General features: G+C 44.2%; 1 protein-coding gene across 2 annotated transcripts in view; it reads left to right on the top strand.

Annotated features, from left to right (window-relative positions):
• ACBD6 (acyl-CoA binding domain containing 6) overlaps positions 1 to 16144 on the top strand; it is an 83658-nt gene that overhangs the window by 29254 nt on the left and 38260 nt on the right. For both annotated transcript variants that reach the window (XR_014184237.1, XM_082054527.1), the window contains exons 5-6: positions 5135 to 5240; positions 11568 to 11657. Coding sequence is in view for 1 of the 2 variants with exons in the window: in XM_082054527.1 (XP_081910653.1) it covers positions 5135 to 5240; positions 11568 to 11657 (196 nt within the window). In the remaining variant the exon portion in view is untranslated. The remainder of the gene's footprint in view (positions 1 to 5134; positions 5241 to 11567; positions 11658 to 16144) is intronic.

Here is a 16144-nt window from a genome sequence, read left to right as displayed (position 1 = left end):
CCTCCGTGAGCTGAACTTCACGCTTCTGCCATCCCAGGGATGCTGAAGAAGCCCTTTTCTGGTAGAAATTTCCACCTCTTCCTGTAACTCTTGGGAGCAACCCCAGTCACGAGTGGGGCTCCATTGAGGATGGGGGTGTGGAGAGGGCACCCCTTGTATTCGGGAGCCCTCCTGATGCTGCGTAATCTATCAGAATTGTATTAATCCCGCTAACGCAGCCGCCATCTGGCCCTGCTGCTGGGCCAGCTCGCACGAGCCCCCGTGATGGATGGCCTCGAGAATTGATTAGTTGTTGTGCGAGACAAATGAACTGTTTTGGCAGAAAATACCAGAGGTCACTGCGTGTGGTCAGGCACAAAGGCTGCTGAATTTTAAAGAGCTGCTTCCAGTATCCATTGCAAGGATGCCGCTTTGGAGTGGTGATGGCTTTTGAGATGAGCCTGGCGCTCCGGAGCGTAGTTGCGGTTTTGTTCTCTCCAGCCTGTTTTCGGGAACACTGGAGATGAGAGATGCTGCAGAGATGCAGGAGCCAGCATCCTGGTCACGTTGGGAATTGGGTGCTCGTGCTGGCATCGTGCGTGCATTTGGGTGGCTGTGCCACAGGCGTCGTCTGCTCGCACAAATGCTGTGCAGTCCCTGTGGAAGAGTTTTCCCGGTTGTGCTGCAGCGTGCTCAGCTGAGGCACATCGCAAACAAAACACCTGCAGGTCTGGGCAGCTGGTGTTTGGGTTTTTTGCAGGTCAGCGTTATTTAGAAATGGATGCTCTTCTGATGATCTTTAGCCAACAAGTCCCTGACTTCAGGATGATTGCCAAGTTTATTGCTTTCCCCCTTTTTATTGTCCCCAGAGTGGTGACCCTTGGGGCTTTGCTTTGTTGTGCAAAGGGGCGGCTTGGCTCGGGCCTGCCTTCCCTTTGGGAGAGCCCATCCTTCAGTGGCAGCTCCTATTTGGGATTTGCACGGCCGACTCCACTCGGGTGCTACCGCTAATCTACCAAAGTGCGTGCGGCAGAGGGTGGGGAATTGGATGACACATGTCTCGCTATGTCCCGGCTGCTCTCAGAGGACGGCACGCGAGTGTGCCGGCAAGTGGGCAACACTTCCCCCGGGACAGCCTGCCGGCTCAAAATAAACTTGAGTTATGGATTTATTCAGCTTGTAAAACCTCAGCTGGCATAAATAATTGAGAAAGCAAAGGTTTGTCTGTGGTGCATACCTCAGGGACCCGCTCCTGCCTCCCTCCCTCCCACCACCCTTTCTTATGAAAATGATCCCAGTTGCACTGATAGATAATAACAACACCAAGCAATTAAAAGCTATGGGTGGCTGGAGAGAGGAGAAAAGGTTCAGTTAATGAGCTTTTCCTCTTCCTGTGCCCAGGAGAGCCTCAGAAGTGACGAGGCGATTAAAGCGAAGAGATAATTATAGATTATGTGAAAATGGGTCCCTTGGGGGCCGAGGGCCTTGACATAAGCGGTAAGTGTTGCGAGTGTCTCCGGGCTCCCCGCACGCCTCTGGCTTCGCTCCACTGCGCTCCCCCTTGCTCGGCAGCACTGTGCCAAGCAGGAGGGCAAAGCCACCTGTTTGTGGCACCTGGGGCCGCAGGGATGTTGCTTGGATCAGCCCTGGGAAAAAGGGGAGAGGACACCCAAAGCAGCAGCCACTGGCAGCCCTATGGGTAGAGCTTTGTGCTGGAGGTAACCTGCAAGGTAGGGAAAAGGGGACAGGGCAAATCTGGAGGATGCTCTATGTGCCAAGGTAGAATATTTGAATTTCAGATATCTTCTGTGCCTCTTTTTCATGGCAATTTGGAAAGCAAGGAGATTTGCAGCGCTCCAGGTAAGAAGGAAGTGAAGCCTGATTAACTGGCAGCGGATCTCTCCCGTGAGCTGTTTAAAACTGTTGCGTCAACACGTGTTTCAGACTTCTGAAGGCTTGTGGAGCCTTCCAAGCCTGGGCAGGGTGGCTCGGTTTAACTCCTTCAACAGCCTTTTATCTGAGGGTGGAAAAAGCTGCCCATGGATTACCTGCAGGCAACAGGGATGCTGCAGCTGGAGGCTGAATCAGGGTTAGCATCTCTTACTGGGGATGGGGATAGCAGAAGAGAACAGCTTTGGGCGTTGAACACATGTCAGCGAGGGAGAAGATAAGATTCTGGCCTTCCTCAGGAAATAGATATAAACACGTTCCCTGCCTTTCCTGACAGTCAAGTTGTCACTGACTTGGAGACTCCTTTTTAGCTCAATGTCAGATTGTGTGAAATGCAGAATTACATCAGTGTCTTCCTGTTAGCTACAGGTTTTAAACATTTTTACACATCTCCCTTAGACTGAATTTCAGTCTTTCCCATCTGAAAATGTCTTGAATGCTGTGTTTTTACTTAAATTGAGGTTTGTTTGTTTGACACTTTTATCTAAAAATACTGATAGAAATGCTATGGGCTCCCCACCCCTATAACATCTAAGTGATGTATTTGCAGTGTCACTTTTGTGCTTCCGATGTACTTCTATCTAGTTTCAGACTGTTTCTACCAAGTTCTGGGCCTTGTTGTTGACTCTTAAGGGTTTTATGTGGAGTGCAAATTCCTGCTAGGAACTGGTCTGATGAAAACACTGCATCCTTGTTCTTGTAGCTACTACAGTGGAGGAGTTATTCAGCATGTACACATACACACATGAAATAAAGGGGGGAAAAACCATCTATCTTGCAAGGTTTTTAAGCTATGTTTCTTATTTGTCATGTGTGGTTTTGAATGCAAAGTCAGCAAATAACAGTAACTTGTCTTTATTCCATTCAGACCATTCAAGTGGAGCTTTTTGCTTTGTATTGGTCCCTCTAGAAATCTGGTTTTAACTCCTCTGAGCTCTTCTCTTAATTTCCCTTCCTGATTTTGGCACATGACTGGATCAGAATGGTTTAAATGTCTAGAGCTTCATGTGGCTATTTTGTTTGCAGGTAAAATGTTTCATTATGACAGTATGGACTTTTCCCTTGAAACTATTTAGGAAAAGGCTTGTTTCTTCTTGTTAATATTTATAGAAAAGTTGGAGATAATATATGCTAATTTTTTTTAAAGGGGGCATGAGGGGCAGAGGAACACCTTATTGAAAAATAAATGCAGAGTAGAGGGATGAAATTTCCCAAAACCTTATGTTCAGGTGGGGAAATTGCTATTCTGGATTAATTCCATTGTGGAGACTTCTGGAAGAAAAGTGTTTTTTTGGAAAGGGGAATGTATAGACCATTTGCAGAGGTGGTTATTCCAGAAAAGCTAAATCATATCCGAATAGCTGTGTCAGGTCATTTCCCCCTTACAGACAGTAATATCCTCGGGAAAGGACTGTAGGAGGCTTGTCAGGAGGCTGTGGTAGGAAGACTGGTGATTACTGTCTGAGTAGCAGCTTGACCCAAAAGGCTGGTTTTGGCAGCCAAGGATGTTTGAGTGGCTGGACTAACAAGGCAGGACTGGAGGGGCTGCCCAGTGTTATCAGATCAGCCTTGTTAGTAGGGGCAGGCATGTCCTATAACCTCCATCACGAGTCTGTCAAGCTCCATCTCACACCATATAAGCTTTTTCCTTGTCTAATCCTACCATGAGATTTTTTTTTTTCCCCTAGAATTCAATGTAATTGCCTCCAAGGTATGCAGCGATCTGTTTTCCAGGAACTTGTATGTAGTGTACAGTCAAAATCTCCAATAAATGAGTTTGCAGGAGGCTGCTTAAGAAACTCCAAGACTTGTGTCATGTCCCTAGGCCTATACGTGGAGTGTGAAATCTTGTGTGGCACCTGGCTCTTCACTAGAGAGGTACAACTCAGGTGTGCAAAAAGGGACTGCTTGTGAACAAAGAGCAGGGATGATGTGTGAGACGCTGCCACCGATAAAGCAAGGTCAGAGGAAAGACTTCAGAGAAAGCTGAGTATCAACACTTTCTTCCCACCTTTTGCTGGCACTGAGGAAGAAAAAACAGGTGCTTGAGATCTGAAGAACAGTGTCATGTAGTAAGCCGAGTATGTCACAATAAAAGACTAAGTTGATGTTGTGTCATCTGCCTGTCCTGACAGGAGCAGGGGACATGGTCTTGGTGGCATTGGTATCTTCATCTTTGTTGGGACTGCAGGTCAAAAAGCATATATTTTTTTTTTTTCTTTGTAGCCCATTGCTCAGGAATATAAATGTTTATATTCTACTTTTTCTTGCTCTGATGTTCTTCAGCCTGTGAGGTTCAAGAGCAGTGCAGATGAATGGGAGGACAACTGTTGCCCTTTAGCACTGGGGGATCAATTCTCTTCAAACTGCCCCATTGCGTTGCAGAGACTCTTCTCTCATGTCCAAAAGGCTGAGAGCAAAACAACCTCCCTTTCACAAATCCCTCAGCAATTACCTACCAAAGAGTGCCCTGTAATGTCAGGCACCTATTTTAAAGCCACCAAAGAATGTACTTGCCCACTGTTCAGCCCTTCACACACAGAACACTGAGCTGTAGAGTTTGTCCTTTAGAGAGGCCGAGAGTATGAATGTGTTGACGAGCAGAACAGTGTGGAAAAAGGACCTGGAAAACACTGATAAATGTGCTCATTGGGATGCAGCCTCTACCTGCACAAATCCTGAAGCCACCGAGTTTCTACAGCTGGGAGGATCTAACTGGGGACAGATTGATTTGTGTGTGTCCTATTTCTTCTGGTTTTTCCTGCAAGCCACCATTAGTGGCCTCTGTGGGAGATGGATGGCATTGAAAGGGCCTTCGCTCTGACCCCGCGTGGCTGTTAGGAGTTTGTATAGTAGGGAGAAGAGCAGCTTTAGCCTTTATCTTCTGTGGGATTGCAAATACCAGGATTTGAACTTGGATTTTGCTGGAGAACTGTACAAGCTTCCTGTGCCAGTTCATGGGAATAAGCTGACTTTTGCCCTGGCATAATATAGTTTAAAAAACCCTTTGTTTTCTAGGAGGTGGGATCTTCTGTCTCGTACCTTGGAAAAATAAAACATGTTATTCTGCACGTGCAATACCAAATGTCTGTTTCAGTCCAGTGATACTACTGAAATGTCTGTAGCAAAGTTAGAGTATATGGTGTGCATATACTTTGTGTTGTTCAATAACGTGGTACTTCTTCTGTTTTTGTTTCTTGAATAGGGAAGAGGACAAGAACATTTTTGATTACTGCAGAGAAAACAACATTGACTATGTAACCAAAGCCATTCGATCAAAAAAAGTGGATGTGAATGTCACAGATGAGGAGGTATGGAGAAGACCATCAATCTTTTAACTGCTTTGTGTATTAATTCAGGGCAACAACTTCTCAAAATTCACTGGTTAGGATTTTTATGACAAGGTGCTAGAACAGCTGGACAAACATTTGGTCATTGAGACAGGGAAAATCTATTTGAAAATGGCTTTCCACTGAATTCCTAGTAGTGTAGATGTACTGACTGTGATGCTGTAGTATATTGGAAACTTACTTTCTATGTTATTTTCAGCAATGCCAGCGACCACTTGCAGAATAAGATCTTCTAAATACCCCCCTTTCCTTACCTTGTGCATGAAATGTGGTCAGATAGAAGTAGGAAGTGAGGGAAATGGCTTTTTTGACCAATTAACTCTGGTGAAGTAGGATTTCTGCTGTGCCATCAACTTTTCATCATTCCCAGGTGGCAGGCAAATGAGCGACACCGGCTTTCTAGCTTCACAAAAACAGTGACATTGTCCACTCTGTCTCTGCTCATCAGACTCAAAATGGCATTTCCCCATGGGGAGATAACACAGGCATTGCCAGAAACCTCCAGAAAAAAGATAAGTGTCTAAAATTGTGGATTGGCCTGATCATTTTCTTGATAAAAGTAAACTTTTGGAGCAGACAATTTCCTGTCCATCCATCAAGAACCGTTGCAGTCCCAGCTTTATGGCCATAGTTTCAATGCCTGTGTGCTGCCCCCTAGCCCTGCTGTGACCTGTTGGATGTACAGCTACTTCTGCCCGCTGATTTCCAGCACATTGTGTTTTTGGTGAACAGATGAAGTGCTTACACATTCATAGACTGAGACGCCACAAATTCAGTTGGGTTCTCCAGTAGCTCTAAGCAGATTTCTGCCCTCTGAGCCATGACAGCCCCGGCTGGGGCTCTGAATGCTGATGGCAGAGCCTTTTATTATTAATCAGGAATTCATGTGAATTAATTTTCAGAGGAGAGGAGGGGAAGGTGTTCACGATCAGGACTGGAATTTCACATCATAAATTCAATGAACTGAAACTTGTCGTGTGCCACACAGTTGCTGCAACAGTGCCATTGCTGAGCTCCATCCCTCCTGCTGCTGGTCACAGGTTGCAGAAGTAAATGTCCAGGGCAGTCCCCTAGAACACAGCTGGAGTCCTTTTGTTAATAAAATCTCATTTTGGGGATCACATGCTTGCAATAAGTGTGTAGTAACATCATGTTAACCTTGCTTCGTTTCCACTGGCAAGCTGCTCTTTCATAGTTAGTGGCGTTCAGAAGCTCGTACCTTCCTTTGTGTTCAAGCAACAACTGTGCTTGTTTTCAGCCAAATAAATGTTTTTTTTAAAGAAATGGTGAAAGACAGGTTGAAATATTTTTGTGCTTTAACAATATAAATACTTAGAGCCAGGTGCCATCCTCTTTGAGAATTATCCACGAGCCTCTGATGTAAGAGAAGACCCGTGTCAGAACTAATAGGTATTAACATGTGACTGTTGCGGAGTATGGAATTGCTTCAGCACGGTTAGGATGTGAAAACCCTGCCTGCCTGTGCTCGTGGAAGGATCCCACTGCTGCAAAATTCCACCATAGATTAAATTCTCACAGTCTCGGTGTTTGTTTGTTTATTTTATATTATCCCAGCAAATGCTCAAACAGGGAAGAACCCTTTTTTTTTGGCTTCCGTAGGCTTGACTCCAATTGGACCAAGGAAAAAAAATATATAATTTCAGAAAAATCTGAAAAATACTTATTTCGTGTTGAGGAGCTGAAACCATTAGTAATGTTGTTCGATATCCAAATGTGTTCTTCATAGTCTGGAGTGTAGCTTATTTTCCAATATCATGCAGGTTGATTGAAGTTTTAGAACCAGAGATAACCCAGACCGAGTCTTTGGTAGAGTGAAGTGTATGCAGGCATAATCTTGTCATTTTTATTAACTATTTTAGTGTTACTGTAGAAATACATCCTACCATATCCAAAAGATGCCTTCCTTAGCCCTCTGAATATAACTCACACTGTCAATCCTTTGATTTAAATGCACATAAATTTAACATGACAGCAGGGATATATACAAAGAGTTAACTTGTTATGGAACAAAATCTCCTGAAGCACCAAATAGTCTTGTGTTAAACTGCTCAGCCTTCTACAATAAAGACTTGACTGAGGTTGTAAGGTGTTTAGATTTTATTTCCATGTGATGCATTAGTACTGTATCTAATTGTATCCCCCCATTTTGTGCAAACCTGAAATGAGTTAGCGAAAGGAGAAAAGAAATCAGGAATAAAAATGTAAAATGGGGACAAGCCAAATTACTCAAAGCAAAAGGATTTCAGAAAGGGCAATAGAAGTCCCTGGTTTTAGATAGATGTACTTGGCAACTTTTGAAGCATAAGTGGTCTCCTCCTCTAGATTTAAAAAAATAAAGATCTTCATGTACAGCATGCAAGCCAGTGTACCTGCTAACAGTTTGGATATAATGAACTTCAATTTAGAATTAAACAAAGAATCTAATGACAGTAATCATGTACAGGCTTCCATTTACTGTATCTAAATTGCCCGGAGTTCAACAGAGTCGCTTGCATTCACTTAGAAGCAGCACAGACTAAACCCGTTTCTCTTATGTATGTCAGCAGGACTAATGAAATAAGAAATGGTCTGTGGCTGTGAAGTCGCCATGGGCACATTCTGGTTGCATGAATTGCTTGCAGCCTTTTTTGAGAATAATATTTTTTCAACTTTTAACAAACCACAAACTGTTCAAAGGCATAGATTAGTTGCTTTTGTCATTTGTGACAAGGGCTGTGGAGGATATAGATAGAGGTTTGGGTTTGTTTGGGGTTTTTTTTTAAGTTGTTGGAGAAATCCCAGTAAACAAATGTTACCTGTGTGCAGTATTTAAGCCTGTGCCAAAACTTTAATGAAAGGCATCTGAAATGATGCTCGCTTAGTCACCAATCCTCCTGCTTTTGAGACAGCAAGTGCCAAATTGGTGCCAGCTTGCCAACGAAAGGGCGGGGGGGTGGGAATCAAGAAAGATCTCATGCTTATGGATGTGCAGGCTTATTCCCATCAGAAAAATGACCCAAATGTTTCAGTTTTAGAATTGACTTCCAAATCAGGTCTGAAGTCTACCTGTACAAATTGTTAACTGCTGCTTGATTCACTATGTCTGTTATCACTGGGAGGGATGCAGCAGCTCTGTATGTATCTCTTCTTAATTACTGGTAATAAAACACTCGCCACGAGTTAGCGTGGCTCTCACTGGTGTACAGCCGTGCCAGCTGCAAACGCCGTGCCAGCTGCAAACACCGTACCTAGAAGTAGAGCTTGATATTGCAGCCCATCCATTCACTTTGGCTTTGTTCTCCTCTTTCTCTGCACTGGCTAATTGATGTGAAAATCATTCCCATCCGTTTGTCTGCTGAGACTCAGTGTATCTGAGACAAATCCCTGTCCTGTGCTTTGTTTGTGAACACCCTGTGACTTGGAGCTGAGCAAAATTGATGTGCTGTTGGCTTGAGCAACTGCTGCAGGAGCTGGCCAAGCTGGCAGCGGTTACCCAAGCAGAGCACGGAAGATTTAAGAGGCAGGGTTAGAGCACTGAGGCTATTTTTATGCTGCTTTTTTATTAAATACTTCAAAGGCAGGGGAAAATGCATCCTCTCAAGTAACTTCTGCAACAACTGTTGTGTGCTTGAATTGCATGGAGGCAGCACCTTGATGTTTGGTTTTATTTAGTCAAGACCTCAGTACCATGGTGCTTTCCTCTAGGAAATCATTCGTGTTGCTTTGGGTCTCTCACTGCTTAATGAAATAGTCATGTGTGAAGCGTTTGGGGAAAGCTCAATCTGTGGCTCGTAAGATTTCTGCCATGTTATTTAAACACATGAATCCACCTTATATGCTGATATAAAGCAGCAGCTGTGCAGACTAAAGAACTTTTCAATATGCGTAGGTGATATCTTTGCTAAACAAAGATTTGGATTGTACATTCAGTGTAAGTTTGTCTTATTGCTAAGGTTTGTTTTAAGGAAGACACGGGAAACAAGTGGACTCTGTAGCTGTATAGATGCCTACGTACATTAGCCAGAACTCCTCAGCATTTTAATTTGCCTGATACCATGCAAACAGTAGTGAATATTATTTTGTTTTAAATAGAAGTTTCTTAGTAATGCTTTTTTGTTATACAGTACGTAGGTTAAGATACTTCTGCAGGTGCTTTTATTTTGACATCAAGCAGTGGGCTCTTGCACAGGAGGTCTCCAAAGTCCCTCACACTCTTTGCTTAGGGCAAAGGGTGCTGCAAGGATTCAGTTTTCTTGGGTGGGACGTGTCAGCTTTTAAATAGCACGCAATTACAATGCAGAGCCATTTAAGGCACTAATTGGAAAATATTGTATCCATTTAGAGTTGCAGAGAAAATATATAGGTAAGCAGAGTGTAATTACCCAAAGTGGAATTGGCCCAAGACTTGAAATCCATACTCCTGCAAATAGCACAAGGAGATTTTTAATGACTCTAGATGACCAGGCTTCAGCTCCTTGTCTTGTTCGAAAGGCAACGTTTGCAGCAAACCTGCCTTCCAGTGTCATGGGAAGGGACCGGCTGCAGGGTGCTGCAGCACCCCAAGCTGGCAGAATTTGCCCAAACTGTTGTTTTTTCCTTTACTGGTCTTAGCCAAGCTCAGCACCAATAAAATGAGATTCTGCTTGTCCAGAGACAAATGCAAACCAATGTATTAGAGCCACTAATCTGTAACATGAATTTTCATAGAAAGGATAGAAATGCCTTTACTTTGTGGTGTAATTGCACAATAGTTACACTTATGTAACTACAATATTATACCTCTACACATATATAAATAAATTGAAATCTTCTGTTGATTTATTGCTATTGTGCATATTGCAGGTAGTGTTTATTTCTTTTGAAATAAACATCTGTGGCACCAACAAAAAAGTTGGTATTTGTCCAGCTGAAATCCTAAGTCTTAAGTAATTACCAGTCCAGAGTTGAGTTAAGGATGCTAAACGCAAATTAAAGATCTTTTCATGTTTACCAATGGTTTCAAATTGTGCTCTTTCCCCCTTTTAGACTTCGATAGTGGTGTTGAGTGCAAGAACATTAATCATGAAATGGCCCATGGATGTCATCAGTGCTTCCATAGAAAGTCATTGTCAGAAAATTCATTCTAATTCAAGGTTAATTAGTGTAACGTTAAAATTATGTGTTACAAAAATTAATTACTTGCTGGGTCAAAAAGCATGTTAAAAAGCTTAATGCTTTGTGTCCGAGATCACGTTTCCTTACTCAAAATCATGTTCTACCTCTGCTGTCCTGCCCAAGAGCGTCCAGCAGAAGCAGCGAGAGCCACAGTCACAGGTGTCTTCTGCCTCTCCTGCTGTTCTGGCACCATGGTCAGGAAATTTGGCTCACGGTTCCCATTAGCAGATAAATGAGTTGCTCACCTTGTTCCCCACTGCTCTGCGGAGAGATTTATAATCAGGCGTGGGCTAATTCAACTGATTTCATCCGCAAAGGTCTGCGACTGTGTTGCGTAGCAGATTGGAAAACACAGGTTGGTCTGACAGTGTCGCAGCTTGGAGGATGATTTCTTGGTTATCTGCAGGGGGATTTCCAAGGAATCCCCCCCTCAAGCATGCCACACGCTGTCCTAAATCAGGAGAGACTGACACTAAGTCTAATTTACTAAGAATACATAAGAAACAAAGAAGAAAACCTCCCATCTCAAACTACTTTAAGCTACCTTTCTCTTTATAGTTGCTGATATATAAAATCTTCTATATATTGTAGATCTTTGGAGTTGCTGATATATAAAATCTTCTATAGATCATAGAAAATGTCTTGGACCTGCCCAGTTTTAATCTGTAGCAGCAGAGGCAGAGCCCGTGGGTTGAGTGTTTTGGACCTGCCACAGGAATGAGCTTTTGGGGACTTGGTGTCCAGGTGACTTGGGCAGCATTGAAAATCTTACTCTGTTAAGTCTTGCTCCCAGAACGGTCAGAAGTATCAAAAATCTCAAGCCTATATAGGAAAACAAATCATGTTATGGCTCCTGCTTTTTGCGCCTTGCTGCTTTTTCCCCCTCTAAATTTTTACTGGCTTATGGTTTTGATGCTAAATTAATGAAAAAATGAACTATGTGCCACTTTTAACATTTCTAGCGCTATTCTGCAAGTGCAAATCAGGTGTAATAGTATGTTACACACTAATATCAGTACTTTTTTTTAAATACATCCATGTTAGTTTTGTTAGCAGTATTCCATACTTCATAGCAAGACTGTGACTGTGCTGTTTTTCTGGCTGGCTTTGTTAATTTTCTCCTGCTTGTTGCAGGGTCGGGCTCTGCTCCACTGGGCCTGCGACAGAGGACACAAGGAGCTGGTTTCAGTACTGCTACAGCACGCCGCCGACGTTAACAGCCAGGTAAGAAAGGAATACCAAAGCTGAATTTGGTGTGTTACATACCCTCCTGATCAAACGTGTTGCACAAAACTGGATTCTTCCAAGAGCACCCGGCAAGTTCGTTCAGAGCGTTTACCATAGAGAAGAACATCCAAAAAGGTAACCTGGGAAAAACAACAGAATTTGGTTGCATGAAATACATAGTTGTGAGGGGCCTTTTTCAGTTCCTGCTGAAACTTCTCCCCGCAGTTGTTTTTTGATTACCTGGCTGTTGCTTCCAATGTGACTCCTGGTACCGATGGCGAGGGATTTTGCATGTACGCAGTGCTTGGTAGCTTCCTACACAAAGTGCATTCTCCAATGTGCTATTTGTAACGCTACGCTCTCAGCAGAGCTGTGTGGACTAATGGAAAGAGAATCCTGCTTTGCCTATCAGAAGAGCATCTGATAAATGTCTGGTTTTGACAGAGCACCCTGCAGGGGTACGTGATGCTTCAGGTCACGGCGTGGTAGGCACATGACAGCTCTGGCACAATTTTGGTGCTGACTTGAGGGTAAAATTGAATGGTTTGTATCATTTCCATCCCTACATACACACCTTACTCAATGGGAGTCGCTATTTTTAGCATAATTTGATTTAACGCAACATAAAGGGGCTTTTTAGCCACCACAGTTTGCAGCCTGCACATCTGAGATCTTAACGAGCAGCAGTTTTGGGGTGTCTGAGCTTAACCAGCAGCAGTGTTGGAGTGCCTTAATAGACCAGGCTGTGAGCAGTGCTGGTTCTGCAACCGCTTTGCAAGTGTTTCATTCCAGCCAGCTCGAGTCTGCCTGTGCTCATGAGTCAACTCTCCCGCTTTTGTCAGCTTGTTGTAAGTAAGGGCTGACACGCATAAATGCAGTCGTGTTCGGAAATAATTGTCTAACGTATTTCTGTTGAATTATGATTGACCAAGCATGGCACTTATTGGCTTTGTTCTCCTGCTCCGTTTGGACATAGATCCACTTCTGCTGACAAATTTACTCGCTCTCACCTGTGAGATCTTAAGAATCCTCGTGATAGATGCTTCAGGGATTTGCGAGAGATGGACCTTCAGCGCAGTTGCAACCTGCAGGCTTCTCAGTAGACCCAGAGTGTTCACAGGCTACAAATAGCTGTGTTGGTTTTTACACACACAAAATAGTTGTAAGAATTAAAAAAAAAAAGTATTTCTTGCACTTCCCAGGGAAGAATCGCAGGTGGGATGGGTGTTAGGAAGTGTGGCTATGCGGTAGATGGTGAGACATGTATCTTCATGATAGACCTCAGGGATTTTGGTTGTAATGAGTTTTGTAGGAGTTTTTCCTTATGTAGAAGAGGGCGGTGAGGCCACTACAAGTAGGGGGGCTCTCCAGCCCCACTGTCAGACGAGGCTGTTGCCTTTCAGTCAGAACTGGTGAGTGACGTGTCGGATACACATGGGAACAGCTTTGCCTTGAAATCAGGGAGCAGTCTGAAAAGTCACTTCCTTGCTTGTCTCATTTCTTTGGAGGTAAAGTCTCACTCTTAGAAGAAAAGGCTGAAGGGACAGTCATCTTCCCAAACATTAATTTTCTGTTAAATTGTTCTTCTCTTTTTTTTTTTTCTTTTTGATGTATTGCACATTTTCGAACCAGATTATTTTTGGCCAGTAACAAAAGGTTAATAATAGCTATAAAAAGAAAATCAATCTTTGATATTTTTTTTAATTATTTTTTCCCCACCAAGGTAATAAAGGAGAATTTTTTATAAAGGTCTCTGTTTGCTCGTAGGTGTGTTCCCAGGGAAGGCAGACACATTTTTATTCTCAGCCATATATAAATTGCAATAACACTTCAAGACTTTGTGACCTAATGTTTACTACTTTTTTTTTTTTTTACCTTTACCCTCTAAGAATTCACATCCACAGCAAGAGCAGGAGGAATTTTAAGAGCAACCAGAAGAAAAAGGGAGAGGGGGGAAAAACTCTGTAACAGGCTATGAACACCGCACACCTGCTGTTATACGTTACAAAATCACAGAATCACAGAATGTCAGGGATTGGAAGGGACCTCAAAAGCTCATCCAGTGCAATCCCCCCATGGAGCAGGAACACCCAGATGAGGTTACACAGGAAGGTGTCCAGGCGGGTTGGAATGTCTGCAGAGTAGGAGACTCCACAACCTCCCTGGGCAGCCTGGTCCAGTGTCTGTCACCCTCACTGAGAAGTTTCTTCTCAAATTTAAGTGGAACCTCTTGTCTTCCAGTTTGAACCCATTGCCCCTTGTCCTATCATTGGTTGTCACTGAGAAGAGCCTGGCTCCATCCTCCTGACACTCACCCTTTATATATCTGTAAACATTAATGAGGTCACCCCTTAGGCTCCTCTCCTCCAAGCTAAAGAGCCCCAGCTCCCTCAGTCTTTCCTCACACGGGAGATGCTCCACTCCCTTCAGCAGCTTTGTTGCCCTGCGCTGGACTCTCTCCAGCAGTTCCCTGTCCTTCTGGAACTGAGGGGCCCAGAACTGGACACAATATTCCAGGTGTGGTCTCCCCAGGGCAGAGTAGAGGGGAAGGAGAACCTCTCTGACCTCCTAACCACCCCCCTTCTAATACACCCCAGGTACCATTGGCTTCCTGGCCACAAGGGCCCAGTGCTGGCTCATGCTCATCCTGCTGTCCACCAGGACCCCGAGGTCCCTTTCCCCTGCGCTGTTCTCTAATAGGTCATTGCCCAACTGATACTGGAACCTGGGGCTGTTCCTGCCCAGATGCAAGACTCTACACTTGCCCTTGTTATATTTCATTAAATTTTTCCCCGCCCAACTCTCCAGCCTGTCCAGGTCTCTGGACGGCAGCACAGCCTCTGGCATGTCAGCCACTCCTCCCAGCTTGGTGTCATCAGCAAACTTGCTGATAGTACACTCTATTCCCTCATCCAGATCATTGATGAATATACTGAATAATACCGGCCCCAGTACTGACCCCTGAGGCCCCAGCACTTAATGTGTAGGCTACAAAGAGCAGTGGGTTAAGTGTAAGAGAATCTCTAGTGACTTCAGTTGATGCCGCTGTTATTTCTGTCCCATCGCAGGCTCCATGCCACTCAAGTCTCCAGGTGTTTCTGTCTCCTTCAGTTTTGCAGCAGCACCTGCAGCAGGCAGCATAAGAGATAAAGACTAAATCGGGTTATGAGCAGGTAGTGAAGGAGAGGAATGTTATAGACCTTTTTTCTTTTTTAATTGCCTGTGGTTTAGCATGCTTCTAAAAAGTTAGTCAAACAGCATGACAGATTTATGCTCTCTTCCATCTTGGCTCTCTTGGAGTGTGCGACAGGATTTAGCTGCCCTAAGCAGATGGTGATGGTGATGCTCTCCAGAGCAAGTCATACCAGTTTACTGTGCCTGTAGATTTGCCTTAGTCACTTTTTGCTGCCTTATTTTACTTGTGTTTGTACTATCTATTCTTGAAGCACTTGCAGTCTCTGGATGGAGAGGCTCTGCAGATGTCGAGCTATTGCTCTTTGTTGTTAAACAGCTTGGGAGCAGCAGGAGACATCGCCTGGCTCTGCTCATTGCTGTAGCGTGCTCCAAACCGCTTTAATTCTGGAAATAACCACACACTCCTGCACTGCAGTGGTCCAGCGCTTTTTGTTTCCAACAGTGGTACTGCAGTTTCAAAAAAGGTGGTTCACTAATGTCACTGAAAAGCTGCAGCCACTGAGTTCTCTGATGATTCATAATTAGCTCTAATAGCACGTGTGAAAAGAGGCTCTAAGGGATTGCCATGGGCAAGGGGACACAGAAAGGCAACAGGCTTCTCTGCTTTGTTGAAAAGAGGCATTTGTGTAATTGAATTACCTAAATCTTCAGAGCCACAGGCCATTTCGAAGTGGGTGGTGGTATGGTAATTTGGACCTCTGCTGGAAATACCTGGAGCTTGGGGCTTAGTCTGAAAACAGCCTCTTTCCACTGGAGCTGTTTGCCTAAAATGCACGTTTTTAATTGAGTGATGAAGGGGAGTATATTCATAATGTAACAGTTCTGACGGAGCTCAGCAACACGATTATAATATCCATTTCTAGCTTTAAAATATATGAAGACATGAATTAAGTTTTCCTTGCAGAGGATGGGCAACAAAGACAAGCTTGTTCCCCTATGGGGAGATTTTTTTCCTTGTAAAGGAGGATTTCCTGGGGCCAGAGGAGGCACTGAACACCAGCCGTGCAGAATTGCCCCCCAGCTTCATCCTCCCCTGTGGCTGGGCTGTGGCATCCTCGATGTCCACCAGGCCAGGAGCAGCGAGCTGGACTGATCACAGATTTTGTTTGTCCTCAGCTGTATCTGGTGCCGTGGAGACAGCAGAACTCTGCTCCACTCCTGGATGTGAGGTGCTGCTCAACCAGCTCTCAGAGGAGCTCCTCCGCGGTATTTAGGAGGAAGTTTAGGCACAGGTTAATGCTTTCGTGCTGCTATTAGGTGGAAGAGCACTCTTGAGGCTGGGTCTAAGT

The sequence above is a fragment of the Streptopelia decaocto genome, assembly GCF_964273445.1.
Source record: "Streptopelia decaocto genome assembly, chromosome: 5".
Classification (NCBI taxonomy): domain Eukaryota; kingdom Metazoa; phylum Chordata; class Aves; order Columbiformes; family Columbidae; genus Streptopelia; species Streptopelia decaocto.
This window is presented reverse-complemented; position numbering and strand designations above follow the sequence as displayed.